The sequence below is a fragment of the Schistocerca cancellata genome, chromosome 1 (assembly GCF_023864275.1).
Source record: "Schistocerca cancellata isolate TAMUIC-IGC-003103 chromosome 1, iqSchCanc2.1, whole genome shotgun sequence".
NCBI classification, from domain to species: Eukaryota; Metazoa; Arthropoda; class Insecta; order Orthoptera; family Acrididae; genus Schistocerca; species Schistocerca cancellata.
The window spans coordinates 638885182-638906719 of NC_064626.1; the positions used below are offsets into that span (position 1 = coordinate 638885182).

The 21538-nt window shown below is 41.9% G+C and overlaps 1 protein-coding gene across 1 annotated transcript; it reads right to left on the reverse strand.

Annotated features, from left to right (window-relative positions):
- Positions 1-374: 374 nt before the first annotated feature.
- On the reverse strand, positions 375-8203 carry LOC126183289 (translation initiation factor IF-2-like). Its single transcript, XM_049925127.1, has 3 exons — positions 8168-8203; positions 4228-4659; positions 375-1358 (listed from the first exon to the last, which is right to left on the reverse strand). Exons 1-3 carry the CDS (start codon positions 8171-8173, stop codon positions 1065-1067), a joined length of 732 nt encoding a protein of 243 aa, XP_049781084.1. The 5' UTR covers positions 8174-8203; the 3' UTR covers positions 375-1064.
- Between the last annotated feature and the right edge of the window lie 13335 nt (positions 8204-21538).

Consider the following 21538-nt stretch of genomic DNA (forward strand, 5'->3'; position numbering starts at 1 on the left):
GTGACTTCTACAGTTGCCTGCAATTTTATGTTTGAAGGAGAAAATTGAATAATTTTGTCTTTCGATATGGTAACGTAGAGGTTAACAGTCACTCAACTGACTTGTAATCAATTATTAAATGATTGAAAATGTGATTAAGCTGTCGATACACTCTTTTCAAGTTATATGTAATTCTGAGCTAAGCACTGCAGTAGCAACGCTCAAGAATTACACAACAAATGACTCGAATATTTTCCAGTCTCGCTGTGAGTCCACAAATTAACAATTTTCGCTGTGGGGCACAGTTTTTAGAGCTGGTAAGGCACTGATGAATAAATGAGATTCCATTTCATCAATTGCATAAAAATTTTATTAATATGTACACAACCTAACATCAGTAATTAACAAAGAGGTACAACGTATTCACAACAAAAGTTTCAATTACATGTACTACACACTGTCACAATCTATCAAGATTTGTAACACGAAATACCTTCAGCAACAGGAGGAAAATAAAAAAGCATTGGTAATTTCAGAGAAGCTGGGACTCAGTCACATCTGTTACAAATTAAAAACGTAAAGTGACTTGTGAAACATCGGTTCTCTTCACATGACACTAGCATGTCAACTGATATAAATATCAAAACAGTTTGACACATTAGTCTCTTTTTAGGTGCGCCAAGTGTAGTGTATGGCTGGTAACCTGTTTCTCTATATGTGTAAGAGCTGTCACAACCGATTTGGACATATCTTGTTACAGGATTAGTCGCATATGTCTTCGTTTGTGAGTGATTTACCATTATGCATTCACTTCTTGAAAACGACAATTGGAAAATATATTGGAAGCCATGTGGAAAGGATATGTGTTGAATGGAAGGATAAATTTGTGGAATATATACGTTAGTATTGCCCTATTATACATTTAGGATACAAACTGTGCTGATACCAGACACCGAAACGCTTCCCTGGAATAGAGACACTGCACAGCAATCTATCATTGAGACCGGTTTGAGATAAAAAGAACTGGGAGATAGCCTCTTGTTTGTGGCTTTAAGTATTAGTTGTAGGAGGGATCCACAGGGGGTTTAGTTAACACGCACAAGTTCGGGTTGCCCGTAGGTGTAGATTGGTGCCCCAGCTGGTTGCACCTCCTGGTACTGGAAGCGCGCCAGGTAGCCGGGAGCGAGCGCTGGCTGCTGCAGGGCAGACAGTTCACTGGAGGCGGCGCGCTGCTTCTCGGAGGTGGGGGCGGCTGCTGCGGGGGCGGGCCCGTGGCTGTAGGCTATGCGGTGCAGGCGGCCATCCGGCTGCAGCACGTAGTACACGCCGCTCTCCTCTGCCTCACGTAGCGCCGCGTTGCGGCCACCGGCGAAGCCGAACTGTGGGTAGGTCAGTGGTCTTTAGTATGCAGCGTGGCTAGCTTTCTCGAACAGTGCAGTATGGTATGGAATCGAAAAACAAGCTGTGATCACAAAGAACCTGGCGGTATTTGAAATCGTGGTGCCTCATGTAGTAGTTAAAACGTGGTACGTGATCACATACATATAACACTGTAATAGGAGCTGCTGAAAAGTACAGATGAAAGGTATATGCCCAACTTATATCAGAATAAATGTTTGTGAGATATATTATAAGGCGTCTACGTAAAGAATTAACTTGGTGAAGAAAAGAGCAACAGTGGTTGAAAGGTTTAGTATGCTGAGAAAGGAAAACTTAAAATAGATTATTTAAGGTGGTGGCTGTCCCGCATATGAGCTGCAGCCTGCAATTTGGAATACATTATTTTTAAGTGAAACATACTTTCTTTGTACAATGAAGTCTCTTGTTAGATTTCACTACATCAAACTTTACTCCTGTGAGCAGATCATCTCACTGACATATGTTCTCTGAAAGTGTACAAAACAGAGTAACACGCCTGTACACATAACCATTTAGATTTCACTTTTAAAGGTCGATTTCTAAGAAATTAGACTTGGAATTTTCTTTTATCGAGCGTTCACCACATGTCGCTCACATTCTTCGCAAAGAAAATCATCCATGGAAAATACATTGCATCCCCATTATCCGAATAAATTGTGTACGTTTAAGGGCCGAATATCCGGTAATGTATTCTGCACATTCTCCTTGTTTTCATTTGTCATTATAGAGACACATGTTAATAACTGCAAGAGAAACATGACTACTTAAAAGTCTCCAGTTATTGCTTAAATGTTGAAACTGGTCGAACAGACTCATATGAATCCATCACTATTACCGAAAAATTTCCGTCGAAACAAATGACAAGATACCTGAAGAATCTAGAGTATCATACTTCCAAAACTTGTCTTCAGATCCGACTCGCTGGTGGAGCTACGTTATTGAACAACAACTATCAGATTAGGAATGGTATTCTTATGTACAGCTTAAACTGGCACTGTAAGATAAAAAGACATGGATCAATTAAACAATGTGGAAGACAGAATACAAAGAGAAGACAAATAATTTTGTTCAGCGCTGCACTATGAAAAGATGGGAAGATACACATTTAAGTTTGTTTCAGTTTTGTGCCATGAGGGTTTTCACAGTACGGTACAGGTGACTTTCAAGTCTTTTTCGCAGATTCACATTTTATAATGATCTCTATAGTAGTGAGTGTAGGGACTGTACTGTTGTATAGCAAAGAAATCAGGTAACATGATGCTCTTTACGCCCAAACAGGTGAACGTTTTGGTTGTCAGTTGATTCTTTTTAGGTAATAAGGATGTGTTTTACTTATAAAAGGTAGAACTATACTAAAATGGATTATTTCAGCTATTTAGCAATGGTGGATACATGCACCCAGTTAAAACCATGACTCAGACTGTTAGGCCTCACCGTCACTGACAATATTGTCCCTACTGCGCTGCTGAAATATACATCATAGATCCACTCGAATCTTCAAGTTTGCACTATATTCTCAACAATTTTTCAGTTTACCTAGGAGAGAAATAGTTAAAGATTACAGCGAAAATATGCAGGTATTATTACAATTGAAAGGACGGCCCTCGGTCACTATTTTTAACATATTAACCTGGTTTCAACACTGCTGGGAGTGTCTTCCTCATAATTTAAATCAAAGAATGGTCTATATTCTATAACATGGTCACAGAATTATGACTAAAAACGTATGATAGGGTATAAGTACGGAATCATCGCAAATGACTGCCAGTACTTACATGTCATTTCTGTGACCATGTTATGGAATATAGACCATTCTTTGATTTATATTCTGAGGAAGACACTCCTAGCACTGTTGCAACCAGGTTAATTTCTTAAAAATAGTGACCTGGGGCTGTGTTCCTTTCAATTGTAACTATTCACGGTCTCTGAACGTGCAGCCATGTACAAAATTTTGCAGGTATTATTATCAGTTTTTTTACGTAGATTGAAGTGCAGTTCCTCAAAAATGTCTTCCACTGAAGCACCCATTGAAAATTCAACCATGTAATAATGGATGGAAGGCTGCTTAGGCCTATCTGTGGGAAGCTGCATCATAATTTATCATCTGACGTACTGTTCAAGAACCAAAGTATATTTTTACACTGAGACAAGGTAAAGGTAACTTAGGTTGCTTCAGAAACGAAAGTTCTTTACTAGGCATGATCCTACTGGAAGTACTTCGAACTGGATTACCCAGTCAGTTACGGAGAGACTAATGTTTCAACACTGACTTGCAGTCAATGCTCAGCATAGAAGTTTGGATAAATAGAGAGATTTTTCAAACCATAAAAGGTTTGATAAGTAACAGAAATAATCCTACAACTTCGAACTGAATATGAAACCATTAGCTTTTAGTCTGACAGTTTCCAATAATCCACAAGGCTAACATCATCTGAAAAAAGTATCTAAAAGGTTGAAAAGAGAGAAATGCGAGTGGTTTTCTTGGTAGTTTCGTTGCTGTGGTATTCAGTCCAACGACTGATTAGATGCAGCTCTCCACATTCGTCTATCATGTGGAAGTATCTTTAACTCTGTGTAGCTATTGCACGCTGTATGCACTTACTTCTTTGCTGTAGTAATCCTTCGTACGAATTCTGCAATCTGTATCTTCATCTTTCGTCGCTTGTTGCTTGGTTACCCAAATAAAAATACTGGTTTACTATCTTCATTAGTATTTGACTGTCTAACCTGACTCCTTCAGAATCTTCTGTTTTAAAAGTGTACTTCACCACTCCTTCATTTTAGTGTATATTACAAGGTACACAGGTGAAAGAAGGCAAGGATACTTACGTTAGCTTGTTCCGTTGTGGTTGGAACCTCGGTTGTGGTGGTGGCGGCCTCAGTGGTGGTGGTGAACGTGGCTGGTGGGGGACCATACTCGTTGGGCAGGCGGTACAGCTCAGACAGCCTAGAGGGTTCTGGTGCCGGGATGAAGAACTGTCTGCCGAATTGGGGGGAGCCCGCTGCGTACAGTGGCGACAAGGACAGGGGTGCAGAGAAGGCAGGCTGCGCCTGCGACTGGGCGAACGCCTGAGGCTGCTGTTGAGGCTGGGGCTGAGGTTTGGGTTGAGCCTTAGGCTGAGCCTTGAGTTTGGGCTGCGCCTGCTGGCGCTGGAACTGGGCCTGAGGTTGAGGCTGACCGAAGGGAGCGCCGTAACTGTTGGAGGGCGCCTCCCCTGCCGCCATCGCCGCCAACGATACCGCCACCAGGAAAGCGAGCACCTGCAACAGGTGGAGCTGCATTACCATATGTGCAGCATTCTGTTTCTTCGTGATTTGGCTCATTCCTCAAACCCTGTTCATACACTCCGAATAATGTTTCAGCCACCACTTCTATATCTAGACCTTCTTTTGTATTCTAAAAACTACTCTACTACACATCAGAGCCGGATCATTTTCCCATCCCCTTGTTTGTGTTCTGTTGACGGATACTAGACACGAATCTAGAGCATAGGTACTCTTTGTGTAAGCCGATATATCTCCCATTTTTCCGTGCTCATAAAATAAGAACTACATTGGAGGAAAATTTTCGACGTTCATACTCATTGCAACCTTAGACTTAAGAAAATAAGATTCTTCGTAACACACAAACACATGACTATAGAGTCTCCCACTGTCATAAATATCTGCGACACTTATACGCCAGTAAAATATCAGTCATCAGATCATACGTCACTTCTATCAGTATTTCTTGAATAACAACGATTTCACTCCTCTGTTGTACCACATTTATTTTCATTTCAAAGTGCAGGACTCATTTCAGCGTCTGCTTTTATTTTATACTTTTTCAACAGAAGAAAATTTCCGTCTTTTTCAGCCACACTGGGGTTACAGTAAAAATGTGTTTTCACTAGTGCGTGTTGCCTCACTGATGTATCTGGTGTAGAATTACATTTTTGGCCTCTGCGTTCGTAGACAGTTGACAAACTAGAAATGTAATGTATGTCTTGCACTTAGCAGTCAAAACTTGTGAACGTCATCAGATGCCCAAGGATGCTGTTATTCAATAAATAACTGCAAGGCGTGGAACACGGAAGATCTGCACAATATTCCCTCTCTCAGAATCGCCTACTGGCGAATAGTACTGATGAACGGGTCGAGCTATAATGTGGTAAATGTTCTCCTTCTGAGACCAATTAATTTCATTACGATTTATTTTACAAAACTCAGTCTGATATCAGCATTTTATAACGATAGATGTAAAAGGCTCTTTCGTATAAATCATGCCAGCCATGTACTCCCACATGTTTAACGGTTGTGGGTAACCTGGATGACTATTGTGAAGCTAAATATAAAGTCTTTTCGTCTGCTTCAACACATTAAATTCTTTTGTATTCATGGTCAAGTGCCGAAACCCTAGACTAAGAACGCTATAAGGTATCAAGCACATCGAGACAATTCTATAAATACATCATTTCCGCACATCGTTGTCGGAAATATCCTAAGACTTGAACAACCTCCGTTATGTTACCAAACAAGGCACTCCACGACAATTTCATACAATATTTATCCATTACATAACTAAATTTTGTGAATGTTATCTTCCATGTTCTTATTTGGCATTTTATTTCACTTTATCTAATTAATGAATAAAAATTTTAAATCGCAACATTTCAGACTGATGCTAGAATAGTTCCTGATCATGGTTTCTTGAGCCAGATAAAGAGGACAATTATTTGATACAGTTTTTCATCATTTCATTCCATTCAATAAGTTGTTAATCCTGATAACGTTACTAGTTCGTGAAATATGTCAGTTACATCTGCAAATTTATTTAAATTTAAATATTTCAGTGTTATAGAGAATGTGTTAACTTTTCTTGGACATATTTCGTTATAGTTCTTTTTCTACTATTGTGTTACTTGTATTGTTCTCTCTCTTACACACACACATACTCTCTCTCTATCGGCACCCTATTAACAAATACCTTTATTATTTCAATCACCATAAAATTAACTTGCCATCTTCAGTCAGGATGGAAAATGCACTTTCGGGAAAACTCCATTTACAATAAAGAACAAGGGGAAGATTATGATTTTCCATTTCAAGTAGGTATTTCTGCTTTTATACTTTCTATAACTTTGTGGGTAAAGTCTAATTCTATCAAAACTTGGTTTATATGTAACATTCGAACTCAAAGATTCCAGAGAATCTTTAGAACACGATAAACACGGGCTCTATACTGCCATAGTAATACCATACCATCAACAAACATCGATTAAGCGTGCTATAAACATCCTAGACATTTCCCTTTAACTTTTCTACATTCAGCTACTCTAAAAGTTCATTCCCTGTGATAATCCTTTACATCTGTCCAATACTTCAGTCTTGTATACTTTCATATGCACTGATAAAAAAGTTGATTAGGTTCTTATATTCCAGACACGTTGCAGATATTTGATGTACAAACAGAAGGATAAAAGGTATTATGAAACTTACAATATTGTTTAACGTTAAGCATATATGCACAGTAAAAACAAGAAGTGTTCTGCTGCTTTTGTAGAGTGAAGAAAGCAGAAAAGAATCAAAGCAGAAGTTTTTCCCTACAGTTTCTTTTTTCGGTTCAGTCGCATTCCACTTAGAACTATTCTTGCAGTTTCATGTTAATACTTAATGCCTGAAAGGAGTGATATCCACCTATTAAAGAAGTCGCTCCCATAAATACTGTTAGGAAGGATATTTGTTTTATCTATTCTCTATTCATTCTTTCGACTGATTTTGTTCCGGTCTTCATTTCCTTCATTATTATGCCAGATACTTTATTTCAGCGTACCCTCTACATTTAAGCAGAATTATAATTTATGTAGCACATCCGAGTCTACGTCTGCGTCATCCATTGCCTAGTACACTACTGACTGGGGTAGCAACACATATTTAATAAACTCACTCCTTATCCAAGAAAAATTTTTCCACTGATCTTCATCGTCACCTAGTACATCCTACGTCTCACTTTCAGTTTGTTTTTCCCTTCAGTATATCGTATCATGCGCATGAGATGCAAAATCTTCACCGAACGCAACACTGAATTCGCTGATATTTAGGGTGGCGTGTAAAACGGCAGGTTCACAACTGAAATTATCTACATGATTTCAACAATAAATTCAGAACGTAAAATAAAAGCTTGAAGTTGTCGAACTGATCAACGTTGCTCGTAAAGAACTTCAGGGCAAAGTGAGAATTTGTACACGGAATGCAACAACAGTATATAGACTCCAGAATGAGAACTTTACTCTGCAGCGGAATGTGTGCTGATATGAAACTTACTGGCAAATTAAAACTGTGTGCCGGACCGAGACTCGAACTCAGGACCTTTGCCTTTCGCAGGCACACAGTTTTAATCTGCCAGTAAGTTTCATATCAGCGCACACTCCGCTGCAGAGTGAAAATCTCACTCTGGAAACATCCCCCAGGCTGTGACTAAGCCATGTCTCCGCAATATCCTTTCTTTCAGAGTGCTAGTTCTGCAAGGTTTCAGGAGAGCTTCTGTAAAGTTTGGAAGGTAGGAGACGAGATACTGGCAGAATTAAAGCTGTGAGGAAGGGGTGAGAATTGTGCTTGGGTAGCTCAGTTGGTAGAGCACTTGCCCCCGAAAGGCAAAGGTCCCGTAGTTCGGGTCTCGGTCCGGCACACAGATTTAATCTGCCAGGAAGTTTCAGTATATAGACTGTCCAATATATAAATGCGATGAAGCCAGGACAGTGTCGCAAGGTGTGACAAGCTAAGCACTCACCTTCATATCTGCCGTTGGGCTTGCTGTACGTGGAAGCCTGGAAGACTGTGATGTCGGTCCGCTGTATCGGGTGCCTTTTATACTTCTCCGAACTCTGGCGAAGCTGAGGTTACGCCACGAGGCAGCAGCCCATTACGCGTCCCGCAGGTGTCGCGTGCGTTGCGAGACGACCATGGGTCAAGGCGCATTCAGCGCCACGCAAAGCGTTCGTCCTGTGTGCGGCAGTTCCAGCACTTAGATGTATATTTCCAAGTATCGTTCTGAACACTTCTCAACAAACTGTGAACTTCAAAAAAGGGCTGAATCTCGTTTTAGATTATCAAGATACACTGACGGAAATGAAATGTGTTACAGCTTGAAGCTCCAGCCCGATTCTTGTTAAACATTGTGCAGATATTTATCAGATAACCTGTACCAAATGATGTCCATCATTATGATTCCTGTGGGCACGAACGTGGCCAAGACGCATTCTATGTTCTCTCATGAAGATTGCAGCCTGCAGACTGCTATAAAACTATACGTCTTTCTACAGCATTTAAGACATTTTCAGTGGTTGACAGATCGGAGAAGCAGGCAGGTCAGTTAACATATATCTCTCGAGTCTTCCGTAGTGTCAGCTGATGGAGTATGTAGGTTGTTAGGACAGTCATGTAGGATATCACAACAAGGTGTACCACTCTTACCGCATACTAATCAACATCCAGCATCTGAAACTTCCTGGCAGATTAAAACTGTGTGCCGGACCGAGACTCGAACCTTTGTCCTTTACCTTTCGCGGGCAAGTGCTCTACCACTGAGCTACCCAAGCACGACTAACGCCCCGTCCTCACAGCTTTACTTCCGCCAGTACCTCGTCTCCTACTTTCCAAACATCACAGAAGCTCTCCTGCAGACCTTGTCTTCAACAGTTACCAAATCAGTTCCACTGACATACACAAAAACTTCGTATACCATGGCTCCAATACTTAGGACATGTGTAGGAGTAGAGACTAGCTGCTTATTGTGAACTTTCAAGAGATCAACGAAAATCGAAATACGTGCAATAAATTACCACACATGGCCCAAGTGAACCGTCAGATCTGTTAAACTTGGATTTTGAGGATACAGGTGTACCTGTGTACCTGGCTACCGGCTTTTCATTCGACAGCCCCTAGTTTCCAAGAAAATAAATGATGAATTTTTATACGTACTTCCTCTACGTGTGCCGGCCGGAGTGGCCGAGCGGCTCTAGGCACTACAGTCTGGAACCGCGTGACCGCTACGATCGCAGGTTCGAATTCTGCCTCTAGCATGGATGTGTGTGATGTCCTTAGGTTAGTTAGGTTTAAGTAGTTCTAAGTTCTAGGGGACTAATGACCTCAGAAGTTAAGTCCCATAGTGCTCAAGGCCATTTGAGCCTCTACGTGTAAAGTAAATAATGTTCCAAGCAAGCGAACTAGGAGGCACAGTTTCAAACCCTGCGTGTACCTTCTCTTTCTCTTTTCGATTGCATCATACACAATATTATTAAATGGTATATGCCACGCAGAACTATTCAAAAATACTCAACTTCGTTTTATTCTATTGTTAAATCACAGGACATTTTCTTCAAATGCGTATTCTGTTACCGAATAGATTAAGTGAAAACATCAGAGGATTCGCAAATTTTAACCGCTGCGCTACGCTCACGTGGTCGCAACATTACAATCATTAAAGGTATAGACCGTACCTATTAAACATCAGGATCTAGGGGCCGTCGAATTAAAATCCGCTACCCAGTTAGACAGGACAGGTCCATCTACAGCTTACCTGAGAGACGTGAAAATCAGTGATTGACATCTCTGACGGTTCCTCTTGTCAGCTCAGAGATATACTAACTTCATGAAGGTTTGTGGTTTGTGTTTTGTGTTAATTCAGTCGGTATGATGGTGATAGTAGTGTGTTACTTACGGTTCGCACATGATCACAACTGTACAGGTGGACGCTTAATTATTTGATGGCACCTGTAGATGAAGCTTTAAGTTTCCATACCGGTCATGGAATACTTTAAGAAAATTACTTGCAATCGAAGTGGATTTTTATTCTTTAAATATGTTCCTCGGTTCCGGATGTTCAACTGATCAAATGTTCAGTGCGTAGACGTCCGGCGCGACGTATCTCCGAAAACTTACCAATGACCTACCGAATCCACGCCACAGAGAATAGCTATTGTATTCTGCTCAAAAGTACATCAGCACCCCATTAATGAAGTGGGGATGGTATTCAGCTCCTCAGTGTGTGTCCCAAATTACATAATCATGTGTGTCAGATAGATTTATGAATTTTAATATGTAGGATGAACCCATGCGTGCTTCCAAACAGGTCACATTGTAGCATAAAAAAGCCGGCACCCTCATTTGTGTCCTTTGTTTTTCACTCCCGTCATTGTAACGTTTTTTAATTGCGATAATTTTTCCTCCTCTTTGCATAGGATTCGTTATTTGCCCCTGTTGTCATGGCAGTATATGAACTGAGAATTCGCCCGAAACGGCGTCACGTTATTGCTGTGTCAGCTTCCAACTGTCACGGTTATCCCGGGGGGCTGCTGCGTAGCTGCGTGTCTGCCACGGGGCAGCAGCTTGACAGCACATATTTCAGAACACGCATCAAGGGCAAAATAATTTCATTATTTGAGGTCTGTACTGGTTACAATTTGATGCCTGAGGAATTTATTTCTTCCGAAAAAATATGAGAGAATCCGGAGCAACAGTTGTTGTTTGGGAGGGGCTCCAAGACTTCACGTTCATTAATTAGCTTTCAGTACATCACTAAACACTCTCCGTTACCAGCTTTGTTTCATACAGAGTCCTTAAATGGATAACTGGAATAAATTGTTTAATAAGGCTCATTACACATAGTAGGAAAGAGGACGAGACTGTTATGACCTCGTCACCAGCGCGACGTTGCATACTAATACTTTTCCCTTTTGGGTAGGGACACTACAAATGTAGTGTGTGGATATAAGATGAGAATGTGGGTCTCGCTGGAGGCGTTGTCTCTACAGTCACACTATCTTCTGTGCCCTCGGTGGCTCAGGTGGTTAGAGCGTCTGCCATGTAAGCAGGAGATTCCGGGTTCGGGCCACGGTTGGGGATCACATTTTCACCTGTCCCCGTTGATATATATCAACGCCCGTTAGCAGCTGAAGGTATTAATATATAATACTAATTTCTCTTGTGAGTCTATTGTAATTTACGAATGTGACTTGTACGTAGAGAAATTGAAGGAGAGATGTTTGTCAGTTCTTGGGGTGGTGGTTGTGGGGGGGGGGGGGGGGAGGGAATGGTGACTGGAGAAACGTGGCAGCATGGGAGGTGGTTGGACAACTGTACACAAAAATCTGGATGGAGAGAAGACAAAAGGGCAGGGAAATATACAATCAATGCATTGAGATTATTATGAAACGAATGTCACATTTCTCGCTATGGATTAGTTCCGCTTTTTGTGCTAAGTTATTTCTTCTCTTTTCGCTTATTTTCATTTGATATTTTCAAGAAAAATATTAGTGTAAGAAAGAATTCTTACAGCTCAACTTCTAGCTGACAAAACGTAAGATGTTCTCAGGTTTGTGCAGTAGCATTGGCACTACAACGCAATGATGTCTCAACATTTAATTTCGAAAAAAGGAAAAGATCGAAGACTGTTCTACAATATCCTATGAAATATTCTTTCTTATATCTACACGGATACTCTTCAGATCTCACTTAAGTGCCTGGAAGACGTTTCATCGAACCACCTTCACAATAATTCTCTATTGTTGCAATCTCGAACAGCGCGCCGAAAAAACGAGCACCTATGTATTTCCGTGCGAGCTCTGATTTCTCTTAATTTATTATGATGATCGTTGATCCTTATGTGGTTCGGCGTCAACAAAATATTTTCGAATTCTGATGAGTAAGTTTGATTGAAATTTCGTGAGAATATTCTGCCCCAACGAAAAGTGCCTTTATTTTCGTAACGTCCACTCCAAATCGTGTATCAAGTCAACCACACTCTCTATTTCGCTATAATGCGACACGTGCTGCCCTCCTTGGACTTTCTCGGTGTACTCTGTTAATCCTCTTCAGTAAGGATCCCAGACCGCGCAGCAGCACTCCAAAACAGGACGGACCAGCGTTGTATAGGTAGTCTCTTTAGTAGATATGTTGCATTTCCTAAGTGTTCTCCCAAGAAAACGCAGTATTTTGTATGTCTTCCTCACAACGTTTTCTGCGTGTTCTTTCCAATTTAAGTTCTTCGTAATTGTAATTCCTAGGTATTTAGTTGAATTTAGGGTCTTTGGATTTGACTGATTTATCGTATAACCGAAGTTTGACGGATTTCTTTTAGCATTCATACGCATGTCCTCCCACTTTTCATTATTTAGGTTCAATTGCCAATTTTCTCTCCATATAGATACCTTCCCTAAATCGTTTTCCAATTTGTTTTGATCTTCTGATTACTAGTCGATAAACGACAAGATCATCTGCATACAACCCAAGACGCCTGTTCAGATTGTCTCCTAAATCGTTTACATGGATAAGGAGCAGCAGAGGGCCCACAACACTACCTTGGAGAACGGCAGAACTCACTTCTGTTCTACACGATGACTTTCCACCAATTACTACTAACTGTGACCTCGGTGTCAGGAGATCACGGATCTAGTCCGTAAATGAAACGATATTCCATAATCTCGCAGTTTCACTAAAAGTGACAAAAGCCTTCTGTAAATCTAGAAAAACGGAATCAGTTTGAGATCCTCTATCAATAGCATTGAACACTTCGTGTGTGTAAAGAGCTAGTTGTGTTTTACAAGAACGATATTTTCCAAATCCGTGTTGACCATGTGTCAATAGACAGTTGGTTCTCTTCGAAGTAATTCATAGCGTTGCAACACAAATTATGCTCCGAAATCCTACTGCGCATCGACGTTAATGATATCGGCCTGTAATTCAGTGGATTAGTCCTAGTACCTTTCTTGAATATTGATATCATTTGTGCAACTTTCCAGTCTTTGGGTACGGATCTTTCGTCGAGCCAGAGGTTGTATATGATTGTTAGGTGTGGAGCTATTGCATCAGCATATTCTGAAAGGAACATAGATGGTTCACATTCTAGACCAGAAGACTTGCTTTTATTAAGTGATTTAAGTTGCTTCTATACTTCAGGGATATCTACTTACAATTTACTCATTTTCGCAGCTGTTCTTGTTCGAATTCTGGTACATTTACTTCGTCTTCTTTAGTGAAGGAATGACGGAAGGCTGTGTTGGCAGCACTGCTGTCTGCAATATTTCCATCGGTATCGGGAAGATTAGGCATAGACTGTGTCTTGCCGCTGGCATACTTTACTTACAACAAGAATCTCTTCGTATTTTCGCCACGTTTCGAGACAAAGTTTCGTTATGGAAATTGTTATAAGCATCTCGCATTGAAGTCCGCCTTATATTTTGAGCTTCTGTAAAAGATCGCCAATCTTGGAGATTTTGCGTTCGTTTAAATTTGGCATGCGTTTTTCGCTGCTTCTGCAACAATGGTCTGGCCCGTTTCGTGTAACAAGGGGGAGAAGTTTCGTTGATTGTTAATTTATTTGGTATGAATTTCTCAATTGCTTTCGGTACTAGTTCTTTGAATTAAAACCACGTTTGGTCTACACTTGCATTGTGACGATTGTCTTTCAGGAAGGCGTCAACTGAATTTTTATCTGCTTTTCTGAATAGGTGTATTTTTAGTTCATTTTGGGAGGATCTTGGGGCTACAATATTAAGTTTCGCTACAACAACGATGTGTTCACTAACTCCTGTATCCGTTTTGAAGTTCCTTACTAGCTCAGGATTGTTTGTTGCTAAGAGGTCTAGTTTATTTTCACAACTGTTTACTATTCGCGTAGGCTCATGAACTAACTGCTTGAATAATTTTCAGAGAATGTACCGAGCACAAATCTGAATGATATGTGTAGATCCAGACTGTATTTTCGCCAATGTATCGATGATAAATTAAAGTCACCTCCTCAGATACAATTGGTAAATATTACGTGAGTCGACTCGAAAAATTTCTGCAGTAACTGTTTAGAGACACGAGTAAAGGTTTTTTTGATTCTCTGTCTGGATCGATGTTAGTGATAAATAAATGTTTCAACTTCCACATGACTATGATGCAAAGGTGTCAAAAACCAGAGTCGTTACGATAGTTGGAGCGGTAAGAAAGCCAAGCAGAATGCGAGAGTGTGCTGTGTGCTGAAAAGTATTCCCTCCGAACTCTTACTATATTTTTAACGTCGGTTGAGATTTTACAGGTCATGCATACTACTCGGTCGACTTTCTGCGCCGCTGACGCGAAGTACAACCCTCTACGCTAGAGGGCTCCGAACTGAAGCTTGTGACATGGCGATGCTTAACGTAACTACGTCGGTGCGTGAGAAAGATCGTGCAGTAGTAGAGTTTCTAACTGCAGAAAACGTAGACAAACAGAAAACCTAGAGCATCTTGTTTTTAATGGACTCAAAGTGGTTGAAGAAAATAGTATGAATATACCTGTAAGAGCTAAAACAGCGTTAGTCATCCTAATCATCAGTCCTTACAAATCCCGAATACTGCATAATGGAATGTTATATCGTTCTCTGTGGAGAAAAACATTCAGTCATCCAATAAATACGAAACGTGAGTTCCCCACTACCTGAGTCGTACGTTGTTCGACTACTATACGTTTGCGAGGTTCACTGCCGTTGGACGAGTTTTATCACGGCGTACACCAGCGAAAGAGTGCAAGTCAGTCTTCTTTCGACTGTGAGGCACAACACAGGGTTTATAGCAGTTTGTCTGACGGTATAGTGGTTTGCAGTACCTCTGCAGTCATCGTGACTCTGCCATTGATGTCAGGAGTGAACTGCATTAAATTTAACAATCTCTGTTTAACAACAGTGGAAACGTCGAGTGCTGATTCGATGAATTTGAGGATGAAGTGAAAGTGTCTAAGCGAGAAAAAGAAAACTCAGAACGTCTTCAGAATGAGATTTTCACTCTGCAGCGTAGTGTGCGCTGATATGAAACTTCCTGGCAGATTAAAACTGTGTGCCCGAGCGAGACACGAACTCGTGACTTTTGCCTTTCGCGGGCAAGTGCTTTACCATCTGAGCTACCGAAGCACGACTCACGGCCGGTCCTCACAGCTTTACTTCTGCCAGTATCTCGTCTCCTACCTTCCAAACTTTACAGAAGCTCTCCTGCGAACCTTGCAGAACTAGCACTCCTGAAAGAAAGGATACTGCGGAGACATGGCTTAGCCGCAACCTGGGGGATGTTTCTAGAATGAGATTTTCATTCTGCAGCGGAGTGTGCGCTGATATGAAACTTCCTGGCAGATTAAAACTGTGTGACCGACCGAGACACGAACTCGGGACCTTTGCCTTTCGCGGGCAAGTGCTCTACCATCTGAGCTACCGGGCACACAGTTTTAATCTGCCAGGAAGTTTCATATCAGCGCACATTCCGCTGCAGAGTGAAAATCTCATTCTGGAAACATTTATATAAATCTAGAATGAGGTTTTCACTCTGCAACGGAGTGTGCGCTGATATGAAACTTCCTGGCAGATTAAAACTGTGTGCCCGACCAAGTGGATCCACTTGCATGGGGCCGCTCTGTCATGTTAAATGGAGTTACAGCGGCTGATGGAAAGTAACACAAGACACTTCTTTTACTTGCGGTCCTGTTAGTAATGGCAATTCGGTTAAACGTCAGGTTCCCACAAGTAACTCCAATCCATCTTATATTATTGCATTTAACAGATGCTGTCCCATAAACTTAGTCTTCCCACATGATACCATACATAGTGGCCCTGTGTATAGTCAGTAGATGTCGCAGTATTCTTGCTGTGTTAGCAACTTAATCAGGGATAAATCGCATCTCTTCTCCTACTGAAACCACCTGACTACTAGGCGCTTAGACTTAGTAAGACCTGAGATGTTTTAGTGCAAAGAAAGAGAGTATTGTTGGCCTGGAGAACGAGGATGGTTTTTAAGCGATGTAATCGGAAATGGCTTTCCTCGTCCATGCCAGACGCTTTCCCGTGTGCTGTGTATTAAAAGTGTCTGTTGAGTGTTGATGACTGTAAAGTATGTCTGGTATAATTGCATGATGAGTAAGGACAGATGGTGAAACATGGTGCCAGCATATTAAATACGCATGGTACCGAGGCCCAAGCTAAATGTTGCCATACGCCGTACAGATCTTCATCGAGAGTGTCACCTGCACCAGTCCTTCAGACACCGCGGAGGACGTTCCTGCAATGTCTTGAGGGCAGGTATTTTACGCCAATAGAATTTTTCTGGGGTTGTGACCGCATTGTCAATATGTAAAACTACCGACGTTTCGTTCACTATTGCCAGTGACACCCAGAAGAAGGTCACTTCCAACAGTGACTGAAACGTCAGTAATTTTACGTATTGACAATGCGGTTACAAACGCAGAAAAAAATAACTTATTGATTGTGACAAGCCTAAGTTTATAATGGTGGTGAAAGTTTCTCTCACCAAATGGATTTCACCGGTTACTTTCGGAATGTGCGCGAAGCACAGGCGGGAGTCAACGACTCCACCTTTGGAGACAGGTCTTTATAGATGACTCAGGAAACAACATACGGAATAGACACTTTTGTACTGGAACTTTCAAAAAATTCTGCCCAAACCCGTATAGGGTGCTACTTCCCAACTGTATTTTGTCCAGAAAAAAATTTCCATTTTAACAATTATTTCCCTCCTTATTAATTACTAGTTTTGGGGGTCGCAGCCCCATTCTCAACCGACTGCTCTCGTTCAATGCAGCTGTGACCCTGAAATGAGATGAGTAACAAGCAAGGAAATAAAAAACGTATGAAAAATATAGCTGTGGTAATATTATTTCCAGGTAAACATCATCTACGGGCTGTCATAATAACAGGAAAGAAAAGATCTGAGCAACCATTCCTTACTGCATGCAGTATGCGTTCAAATGCAACTTGTGGTATTCACCACATGTTGGTCACAGTTGGTTTCTATATCTTTGACAAACTAAATATTACCAAACAAAACATGTCTTCAGAGCTCAGTATTTATTTCGCAAACAACTGATAGAGCTGGAAGCTGACTGCTATCGGGCGTGTTTACACGCTGCCACTGAGTCACATTTTCTTGACATTCAGAAACGTTTAAAGTTTGGCATTTGTATGGTACCCACCAAGGCATCAACTCACTTTCAGGTGAAGTTAGGCGCCTACCTAAAATTTATTTAGAGACATCTCTCTATTCACCGGTTTAAGAGATGGGATATCACAAAACAAACTATAGACGTGTTCTTAAAAATTTAATTAAGCTCCGTAGAGGCCAGCTCTGTTTTCATTTCTGTCAGTATTAATTTGAAAGATTTTTCTGTTTCATACTAAAGTTGCCTGAATGGTTGTTAATGTGCTAGCGACCATCCTTAAGTCTAGTACTATACCCTCAGACCTACCTATTATCATAGTGAAATAATTAGGGCCGGCCGCTGTGGCCGAGCGTTACTAGACGCTTCATCCGGAACGGAGCTGCTGCTACGGTCGCAGGTTCGAATACTGCTCGGGCATGACTATGTGTGATGTCCTTAGGTTAATTACGTTTAAGTAGTTCTAAGCCTAGGAGACTGATGACCTCAGATGTTAGGTCCAACAGTACTTAGAGCCATTTAAACCATTTTTTGAAATAATTAGGAAATTTAAAAGTACTGGGCACTGAAGTAAAAAAGTCTCATCTTCAAGGAACTACTCTGTTGATTCCAAAATTTCTCTTAGATTTAGCGAATCTACAATAGTTTCTAATTTACGGATGATTTAATTTTCTGCGTCATATGTTAGTAATAATAATTTACCTGAGCGTTTGAATTCAGTTTTATATGTAAATAATGATCTTATTACTCCACCGTCTATTGAGTAAATATCACTTTTGAAAACAGTCAATTAACTGAACCTAGATACACTCCTGGAAATGGAAAAAAGAACATTGACACCGGTGTGTCAGACCCACCATACTTACTCCGGACACTGCGAGAGGGCTGTACAAGCAATGATCACACGCACGGCAAGCGGACACACCAGGAACCGCGGTGTTGGCCGTCGAATGGCGCTAGCTGCGCAGCATTTGTGCACCGCCGCCGTCAGTGTCAGCCAGTTCGCCGTGGCATACGGAGCTCCATCGCAGTCTTTAACACTGGTAGCATGCCGCGACAGCGTGGACGTGAACCGTATGTGCAGTTGACGGACTCAGAGCGAGGGCGTATAGTGGGCATGCGGGAGGCCGGGTGGACTTACCGCCGAATTGCTCAACACGTGGGGCGTGAGGTCTCCACAGTACATCGATGTTGTCGCCAGTGGTCGGCGGAAGGTGCACGTGCCAGTCGACCTGGGACCGGACCGCAGCGACGCACGGATGCACGCCAAGACCGTAGGATCCTACGCAGTGCCGCAGGGGACCGCACCGCCACTTCCCAGCAAATTAGGGACACTGTTACTCCTGGGGTATCGGCGAGGACCATTCGCAACCGTCTCCATGAAGCTGGGCTACGGTCCCGCACACCGTTTGGCCGTCTTCCGCTCGCGCCCCAACATCGTGCAGCCCGCCTCCAGTGGTGTCGCGACAGGCGTGAATGGAGGGACGAATGGAGACGTGTCGTCTTCAGCGATGAGAGTCGCTTCTGCCTTGGTGCCAATGATGGTCGTATGAGTGTTTGGCGCCGTGCAGGTGAGCGCCACAATCAGGACTGCATACGACCGAGGCACACAGGGCCAACACCCGGCATCATGGTGTGGGGAGCGATCTCCTACACTGGCCGTACACCACTGGTGATCGTCGAGGGGACACTGAATAGTGCACGGTACATCCAAACCGTCATCGAACCCATCGTTCTACCATTCCTAGACCGGCAAGGGAACTTGCTGTTCCAACAGGACAAAGCACGTCCGCATGTATCCCGTGCCACCCAACGTGCTCTAGAAGGTGTAAGTCAACTACCCTGGCCAGCAAGATCTCCGGATCTGTCCCCCATTGAGCATGTTTGGGACTGGATGAAGCGTCGTCTCACGCGGTCTGCACGTCCAGCACGAACGCTGGTCCAACTGAGGCGCCAGATGGAAATGGCATGGCAAGCCGTTCCACAGGACTACATCCAGCATCTCTACGATCGTCTCCATGGGAGAATAGCAGCCTGCATTGCTGCGAAATGTGGATATACACTGTACTAGTGCCGACATTGTGCATGCTCTGTTGCCTGTGTCTATGTGCCTGTGGTTCTGTCAGTGTGATCATGTGATGTATCTGACCCCAGGAATGTGTCAATAAAGTTTCCCCTTCCTGGGACAATGAATTCACGGTGTTCTTATTTCAATTTCCAGGAGTGTATGAAGCAACAGCGTCTTTTGTTCGTACGTGATACAACTAAGGAATTGTCCAAACGATTTTGGATTTCCCCGATAATTATTATTCTACTACAGCTTTTAGTTGCTATCGATCTGCAGTTTATGGTAGCAACATACGAGTAATTAATTAAACTGGTCAACATTCGAAATATCCGTTCCTTTCAGGAGTACTAAAACATTATTTCGTAAGGATTGTTTGCACCAGTTAACTCGTCAGGCAATCAGAGGTACTGCGCTGCATAAATATACCTTAACCCTAGCAACATCAACGCATTTTCCATAACGCATAATACCTAGGTGCCTTGGTGAAGCGGGGGGGGGGGGGGGGGGGGTACTTCCTTGTGACCACCACAAAAAACTACAAAAAGAAAAACAGATTTTGTTAAACGTGTTTAAGTTTTATTATCAGCATACTTTCTTGAGAAGGTAGTGTTGTGTAAGTACGGTACAGGACCTGAAAATATCTTTTAGCACACTCTTACCAACACAAACGTATTTTCCGTTATGTTACACTGACCGGAGGGATACCTTATGAATACAAAAAAACCTTTTCCTGCTGATTACAGAGATCTACTCTTTTTTTCTTAATGACAGAAATCTACCAGGTAGAGAGTGTATTTACCGGTTCGTATGTTCCAATTTACGTATTTGACTTCAGACCACATTGTGAGTCGGTGATTATTATTACTGCCTCGGTATTCAGAGGCATCTTGCGTGTCTTATGGCCTGCACAACAGCAAATATTTAAGCTAGAAATGTGCAGGCATCGCTTGGTAGCTGAAATATTCGTTTTTCTGCAGTTTGCGGACAGAAGAAAGTGCATTCCGTTTGAATTTCCGTATCCATTTTGAGCCATCTGTACACTTTCGAGTATTTCCTGCTCATTTTTCTTCCAGATATGATACAGGAGTAAAACTGACAAACCTTCTTTTTTGCAGGAACAATCGACATATGTTACAGGAATATTACGATAACAGCTGCGTTCATATAGGAATGCTTGAAGATCTTCGATCTTCTGAGTACTTTATTTCGCAGATATTTCAAGATAAGAGTGTTGAGGTTCCTTTTGTGTAGTGTTATTTACATAGGACAAGAAACAAGCATTTTACAAGAGTGATGTATCGAACACCAGCGACACGTGCCCTTACAATAGCCTGCAAATAGGTAGTGGCTCAACATTGTCTTCAACTGGCCGTTCTTCTTCTTCTTCTTTCCAATGGGCCAGCTAAGGACCACGATATTCAACTTTTCAGTCTGGAGAGGGACTTGATGTTTGCCCAGTAATCTCGCATTCTCTGGCTGTGTTTCTCCTTTCTCTCCTTTGTCTGAAAGGAGCCGGTCTTTTTACGGGATGATCTTTTTTCTTTTAGTATCCTTCTGAGAAGTGCTAGGTTTCTAATGTCAGTTTCAGCTACGTTCAGTTCCTGGATGTCTTCCTTGAATTCTATCAGCCACGGTGTCACGGTCTTCCTGCTATTCGAGTAGTTGAGAAGTCTGTTGGTCAATCTTGTTTGGTCCATCCTTGTGACATGTCCGTGGAAAGTAAGAACTCTTCCTGACTACATTTGTGATTTTTTCAGTATGATTGTATAGCTCCTGGTTTGATTGTGTTCTGTTCTCACCATCTGTTTTGATCGGTCCCAGAATTTTTCTGGGGATCTTTCTCTCCTGAATCTCTAGCCTGCCTTTTGAGCATTTTCTGTTCAGATTCAAGCATTCTGAGGCATATAGGGCTTCAGGGCGGATAACTGTTTGGTAGTGTTTTAGATTGGAATTGTGAAACAGGCATTTATTATTAGAGATGTTCTTGGTATGGATTTTGAAAAAGTAACTTTTAGTCACAGCTTTATGCTACTGGGTTTCACTGGTCAGGGAAGGTGACGGAAAACAATAAAGGTATGAGAATACAATTAACAGACAACCTCTCAACCAAGACGAGGTTTCCAGTTCCACAAA

Coding starts and splice junctions, on each gene's coding strand:
- LOC126183289 (XM_049925127.1), bottom strand. Junction 1,359..4,227: donor CCACAACGGAACAAGCTAAC/GTAAGTATCCTT, acceptor ACCTACCCACAG/TTCGGCTTCGCCGGTGGCCG.